Genomic DNA, 7,571 nt, shown 5'->3' with positions numbered 1-7,571 from the left:
AGACAGAGACAGAAATTGAGAAATCACCCCCAGGGGGGATGACCACGCTGCACTGCTCCTCCATTCTCCTCTTGGGATCTTGGGCACGCACGCACATGCGCCCAGCGTGTTTTAAGCCACCGGGTCTGGGACTTGAACTGCGGTTGACTACATGGGAGTCCAGCGACATAGCCATTACACTAACTGCTGGTCCCAATACCCAAAGGTTTTGAGAACCAAACCCTGGTGTATCAAGTTACAGATTTGCCAGGAAACCTTTTATAAGCCTTGGGCACAGAATTTTATGGTTGGTAAACACCAGAAATTCAAATGTTACACGTGATCTTATGTCTGTCTGTTGGTGTTTTAGAAAGGGTCTTGCTATGTTGTCCAGGCTAGTCTTGAACACTAGATTCTCTAGATTCTCCTGCCTCACCCTTTTGGCGTTGAAACTCACATCTTTATGGAAAGAGACTCCTTTAAAGCAAGAAGAGGTAGGGTTTTTTTTGCTGTTGCTGTTTTATTTTTTCATTTCTTTCATGAAAGAAATGTGCCTAGTCATGCATGGAGCCAGCAGGTGGCATGGTGGGTGAAGCACTGGACTCCTACATGGTTTGAGTCCCGGACCTGGCAACTTGCTTTCTCACTTTCCTTCTCTCTCTGTCCCACTGTGGTCAATTTATAAATAAATAACAGCTTGCTTTCTCACTTTCCCTCTCTCTCTGGTCAAATAAATAAATAAATAAAAAGATTGTGCTGGGCATATGTGCATGTATGCCCAAAATCCCAAGAAAGGATTGTGGCATGGCCATCACCCTGTGCCCAGCCCCCCAGAGGTGATTTCTTTCTTTCTTTCTTTTTTTTTTTTTTTTGAGGGTTTTCGCTATAGGGCACGTGCGCTCACCAGACAGAGAGAGACAGGGAGACAGAAAGCGAGAAATCACCCCCTAGGGGGGATGGCCATGCCGCAATCCCTTCTCCTCCATTCTCCTCTCGGGATCTTGGGCACGCATGCACACGTGCCCGGCGTGAGTTTTAAGCCACCGGGTCTGGGACACGAACCGCGGTCGACTACGTGGGAGTCCAGTGACATAGCCATTACGCTAACTGCTGGTTCCCGAGGTGATTTCTCACTTTCCCCTTTCTCTCCCTCAAGTGCACTTGCTCTGTAGCAAAAACTTAAAAAACAAAAGAAAGAAAGAAAAAAAACAGAAAAATAAAACTTAAAAAATATATTGAAAGCTTTCCTGGCATTCCTTGAGGAATTTCAAATGAGACCCAATTCATAATGCACAGTAACATGGAAATATTTCTTCTAACACTGACAGCAAAAAGTAGCATTTCTTTTTTTTAAAAAATAATTTTATTTAATTGTATTCATCGTTTTATTATTTTTAAAATTTGACCAGAGAGAGACAGAGAGAGAGAGAGAGAAAGTGAGAAAGTAAGCCACCATGTCTGGGACTTGAACCCTGGTCGGCCATGTGGGAATCCAGTACCTTAACCACCACACCACCTGCCGGCCCCCAAAAGTGGCATTTCTCAAGTGTTATCATCTGTCCAGCCTGAATATGTAAAATAAATGGTCATTCATGTAGCCAGTTCAGCAGCTGCTAGGCACCAGGTAATTGATGGAGTCATTGGAAAAGTCATGACTCAGTTTTGCATAGAAAAACACCCAGTACATTTAAGTTCCTAACATTTATGCCCTCAAAAGTAGATACTGTGAATATCCATTATAGAGACAAAAATGGCTGCTCAAGAGGGAAGTTAATCTCTCAAATTAAATGCTGAACAGCTAGTTAAATGCTGAACAGATTCTCTGATGACCAAATCTCGGTTTTCTCTTTTGCCTCAGCCCCATGTAAGTGCAACTTCACTTGCGTACGTGCATGCTTAAAAGTCTTATTCCTTTCTTCCCTGCTTATGCTGTATCCATCAATGCGCCCATTACAGTATTTCCGAAAGTCAGATGTTCCCTTGGAGATGTAAGAAATGGAGTTTGTGAAAGGCCCTTTTTACTATAAGAGGGGGTAAATCCTCAATTTCAATTATGCTCTTAACTTTGGCTGGAGGGCCTATTTTAGAAGAAATTATCCTGGGGGCCAGCAGGTGGCGTGGTGGTTAAGGCGCTGGACACTCCCATAAGGCTCACCAGAGTTCAAGTCCTGAATCTGGTGGCTTGCTTTCTCACTTCCTCTCTCTCTCACTCTCAACCTCTGTCTCTCTCTGGTCAAATTAAAAAATAAATGCATGAATAAATAAAAATAAAATAATTATTTAAAAAAGTGTTCTGGAGACTAATTTATATGCGTTTCAGATTTCTTCAATTTATGCTTATCACTATTGATCTAAACAGTAATTCAACCCTAATACAATAACTAAAAACACAGGCCAGCAGGATAATGGCCATGGCTTTGGATTCCCATATGGCCCACTGTATGAGTCCCAGACCCAGTGGCTTGAAAATCACACAGGGCATATGTACATGTGTACATAAGATCCCAGGAGGAGAATGGAGAAGGGGTTGTGGTGTGGCCATCCCCCTAGGGGGCTGATTTCTCACTTTTCCTCTCACTGTGTCTGTCTCTCTCTCTCTCTGATGAGTGCATGCACCCTATGGCAAAAACCTAAAAAAACAAGACAACAAAATACTTAGAACAAAGCATAGTTGATAAATACAGTACTTTTTTTTTTTAATAGGTTTTTACCTTAGGGCACATGCGCTCGCCAGAGAGAGACAGACACAGTGAAAGGGAAAGTGAGAAATCATCTCCCAGGGAGGGTGTCCACACCGCAATCCCATCTCCTTTATCCTCCTCCTGGGATTTTGGGCATGCACATGTACATACGTGCCCGGTGTGTGTTTCAAGCCACTGGGTCCAGGACTTGAACCATGGATGGCCATGTAGGAGTCTAGCGATGTAACCACTACACTGTCTGCTCATCCCAATACGGTATAGTTTTAAAGTTCCTATTCGCTGGGAGTTCTGCAGCTTATTATGATTACTATTCATTATGAATGTTGTTGCCAGTGTTTAGTTTTAGTAGCACGCTCCCAAACTATGTGTATGTTACCACTGAGAGATGTAGCTCTTGGAATGAAGAAAGAGATTAAGAATAAAGGTCCCGAAGCCAATAGGTGGTGTGGTGGTGAAGGTGCTGGACTCCCACATGGCCGACAGCAGTTCAAGTCCTAGATCTGGTGGCTTGCTTTCTTACTTTCTCTCTCTTTCTCTGTCTCTCTCTCTCTGGGCAGTGGCCTATAGCAAATTTTTTAAAAATTAAAAAAATTGAAAAAAAAAAAAAAGGAATAAAGTTCCCCAACTTTCACAAGCACCAGCTCTCAATTTTCCATCTGCGTTACCTGGAGCAGAAATGTGGCCTTATGGTGTCCTCTTGTGGCCATATACTTGGTTGCAAGACAGTGGTGGTGTTTTTTCTTTAACAACAAAAAAACGAAAAGAAAACGAAAGGAAAAGAGAAAGAAAAAAGGTCCTGCATATGTTTTTAGTCAGCAACACGTTTTGAGATGTGACAGTCCTGTCAAAACAATATAATTCAACAAACTTCAAAGTAACCACAACAGAAGAAATGTAGACACGTTCAGGAGCTGTCGACAGCCTCCTAGTGAAATGTGGCAAAAACGTTTTAACGGATACTCAGTATGATCTGAATGGGAAGCAGAGAAAGTCCCATGCAGGTGAGTGAGAATTAGAACAGGGTCTAGCCTCTGGCAGGCTGAGGCCACGTGGGAGGCCCAAGTTCAATTCCTGACCCACCCTAAAAACCTGGGCCCTGGTGGCAAGTCCTATGGTCTTCTCACTGATTGGTCTACACAGGCTTAGACCAATGTCCCTGTTCTTTTTTTTTTTTTTTTTTAGAATTATATTTGTTTATTATTAGTCTTCAGTTTGGCTGGAGAGAGACAAAGAAAGGGAGGGAGAGTGAGAAAGCAAGTCTCCAAGTCAGTGTGGCTGGCCATGTGGGGGTCCAGCACCTTAACCACCACACTACCTGGTGGCCCCAGGTGTCCTTGTGCTATAAGCCACTGGGCCTAGGATTTGAACTGTGTAGTTGGCCATGTGAGATCTGGCTTCCTACACAGATTGTTTAACCACTCTGCTGGGGGTTAGCTCAGCCTTTTTGTATTTTCTCATGAAAGGAAATATTGAGTTGTCAGAAAAGTCATGACATACTTTTGCATAGAAAAACAAAAATATCTCATGACTTTTCCCACACCCCAATATATGTTTGCCCTCCTGAAAGAGTTCTAATCGATTCCAGTTGTTGATTACTTTTATGATGAATTTTCAGTGTGGCATAATATTTTTTTGTTCCACATTTTGTGACTTCAAGATTGAGTAAGTAGGGGACCAGCAGTTAGTGTAATGGCTATGTCGCTGGACTCCCATGTAGTCGACCGCAGTTCAAGTACCAGACCCAGTGGCTTAAAGTCATGCCGGGCGCGTGTGCGTGCGTGCCCAAGGTCCTGAGAGGAAAATGGAGGAGAAGAGATTGCAGCGTGGCCATCCCCCCCGGGGGTGATTTCTCGCTTTTTCTCTCTCTGTCTCTCTCTGGCTTTCTGGCGAGCACTCGCGCCCTATAGCAGAAACCTCTCCAAAAAAAAAAAGATTGAGTAAGTAGGACACCATATCATAGGCATGTCTGTTTGGATACTTAGTCTGTGACTGAATGGGCTCAGTTCCCTCACTGCCGTGTAAAGAAGCTAAAAATGAATGGGAAACTTTAGGATACACTCAATGTTTGGAAACTTAAACCAATTTCTAAGGTCCTCAGATGTGAGAAATGCACTCACCCACCCAGCGTCAAAGAATGGACTTGGAGACATGAGGTCCAGCAACGCCAGACTTTAATGGCGGTCTTGTTAGATTGGGTGTCTGATGGGCAAGGGTGCCTGGAATGTACAACAAGCTATTTATTCCCTAGAGCTCCAGTCCCTTCCTCAGTTCCTCACTGAGTACTATGGGGTGTACAATCTTCCTGGATGTCACTTAAGTTTTATTATTCCCTCCTTAGGTATTTCTTGGCCTCTTTCTTCTTTTTTTTTTTTTAAAAATTGTTTTAGGGCCAGCAGGTGGCGTAGTGGTTAAGGTGTTGTACTCCCACATGGCCCACCATAGTTCGAGTCCCAGACCTGGTGGCTTGCTTTCTCACTTTCCCTTTTTCTCTCTCTCTCTGGTCAAATTAAATAAATAAAATAATAATAAAAAATGTTTTATTTGACTTTATTCTACAATATTATATTGACGAGAGACAGAGAGAGAAAGTGAGAAAGCATGCTGCCAGGTCCAGGACTTGAACCTTCGAAATCGTACCTGGAAGTCCAGCGCCTTAACCACCACTGGGCCTTCTGCCGCCCAGCTTTCCGCCCAGCATTTGCCTTTGTCTGACAGAAAGGCGCATGCTCAGAACAAGCCTGAGGATAAAAACCCACCAAATGTCCTGAGGAGAGAGAAACAAGCAGGAAATAAAAAGGAGCAAAGGGCTGGTGACCTGCCACCCTGTTGAGAAGTCATTTCCCAAGGGCAACCTGTTGGCTGAGGGTGTCGCATCTGCAAGCTGATGAAGCAACTTTCCTTAAGCTATTCTTGCAAACGAAGAACTCAATAAGAAATGGGCACCAGCAGGGCCCCGTATTACCGGGCAGATCGCGAGGATGCTGGGCGGACACAGGAAGCCACGAAGGGGCCTCTGCCAGCCCCTAAGAGCCCTGTGCAAGGCATTTTGCTGCCGGGGCTGGCCCGTTCAATTTGAATTTCAGATAAACGACACGTTTTTTTGCATGTGCCGCGTGCATTACTTGGAATCTACTTACGTGAAGCGAGACAGCCTGTTTAGGCCAAATCTGAGTCCGGCTGGGCAGCTTCTGGCCCAGCTCCTCTCCCTGCCCAGCGATGCGGCGGGACCCGAGGGCCTGAGTCCCCCAGGCTGCTCCGAGGGTCTGCAGAGCGCGTCCCCGCAGGGCCTCTCCCACCTGCGTCCACTCAGCCTCACCTTGCACAGCTTGACGAGGTCCACCTGGGGGGCTGCACCTGGCCACAGAGAGGCCCCCCGTCCCGGGCCTGGCCCGTGGCCTCAGTCTCCCACCCGGCCTCCTGGGCCTGGTGGTCCTCCCCGCCTGCGCCGGTGCCGCGCTGCGCCTGCGCCCTGTGGCTCCCACCTCCACCCTCCCAGGCTTTGAGCGCCGAGTGGGGACGCCTGGGGGACCCCCAGGACAGCGTGGTGGAACAGGGAGCACTCCAGATCTGCGCCACAGCCACCTGGGCCTGAGGCCCACCTCGGACTGCCGAAAGCACACAGCAAAGCGTCGCGTCCCGGGGAGAGAACGCGCCACCCTGTGACGACAGGTAGGCCACACCCTTCTGCGACCTCAGCTTTCTCGCGTGTGAAGTGGGGCTGACGTGCAGCTCAGAGACCCGTGAGGACACAAACGGGCCGATAAATGGCATGTCCTCGGGTTTTGTTTAGCGCGGACGCCGAGGACCCTAGACGGGCAGTGCTCTGTGGGGAGGTCTGCAGCCGTGTTTGCGTTCTTTTAGAGACAGAAAACTCATGGATTATTTTATTTAAAATCTTTACCAGTGTACGCGCTCTCACCGGAGAGAGGGAGCGAGAGCACCCCCGTGGGAGACGGCCACACCGCCATCCCTTCTCCATGTCCCCATCCCGTCGGGATTCGGGGCAGGCGGGCAGTCACCCCTGGCGTGTGTTTCAGGTCGCCAGGGCTGGGAATCCTGGAATCTGGCTCCGTTCACCACCAGGCCGTGGGGCTGCCGGTTAGGCCTCTAACTTGGTGGGGCCAGCAGATGGCGTAAGGATTATGTCGCGTAGTAGGCTTCGGTTTGAGTCGGAACACCGCGGCTTAAAGATGGCACACGGGGGACCAGCAGTTGGCGTAATGGCTATGTTGCTGGACCCCCATGTAGTTGAATGCGTTTGAATCCCGGACCCGGTGGCTTAAACTCAGGCCGGCGGCGTGCGTTTGTGCTCAAGATCCTGAGAGGAGAATGCAGGAGAAAGGATTGTGGCGCAGCCATCCCCCCACCCCACCCCCCAAATCGCTTTCTATCTCTGGCAAATGCACATGCCCTGTAGCAAAAATCTCTCTTAGAAGAAGAAGATAAAAACAAAACAAAACAAAACAAAACAAAACAAAACCAACTGTTCTAATTGGTGTTTGCAGACATTTAACCCAGCGGGGGAAAATAAAACAGCCCACATAGTTCCCCCTCTGCTCCTGGGGCAGGAGGAGACCCCAGAAAACTCAGGCTCGTGGGGCTTCCACTTTAACCCCTGCCTGGCCCTTGTTGGCCACCGAGGTGCTGTCACAGCTCGGTCACCAGGTCCCATGCCAGATGTTCAAAAGAGTGAGAAAGAAAAATTGGACGTTTTCCAACTTTCGCCACAGAAAACTCCACTTTTATCAAGAAAAGGCGAAGATACTGGTTTCTGGATAGGAAGTGTCTACAGCTTAAAAAAAAGAAAGAAAAATATTGAGACTAGTGACCTCGATGGTAGCACCACCCCCTGCTCCCCATGCCTCCCCCCCCCCCTCTTTTTTTTTGATG

General features: G+C 47.4%; 1 protein-coding gene across 1 annotated transcript in view; it reads right to left on the bottom strand.

The window, feature by feature from the left end:
• LOC106734702 (uncharacterized) overlaps positions 1 to 7,571 on the bottom strand; it is an 18,283-nt gene that overhangs the window by 2,907 nt on the left and 7,805 nt on the right. Inside the window, exon 2 of the mRNA XM_027771125.1 lies at positions 5,819 to 6,338. Within this exon, the coding sequence (XP_027626926.1) occupies positions 5,819 to 6,338 (520 nt within the window). The remainder of the gene's footprint in view (positions 1 to 5,818; positions 6,339 to 7,571) is intronic.

This window comes from Tupaia chinensis, unplaced genomic scaffold, assembly GCF_000334495.1.
Source record: "Tupaia chinensis unplaced genomic scaffold, TupChi_1.0 Scaffold000185_1, whole genome shotgun sequence".
NCBI classification, from domain to species: domain Eukaryota; kingdom Metazoa; phylum Chordata; class Mammalia; order Scandentia; family Tupaiidae; genus Tupaia; species Tupaia belangeri.
Note: the sequence above shows the minus strand (reverse complement) of the source record. Positions and strands in the feature narration are given on the sequence as shown.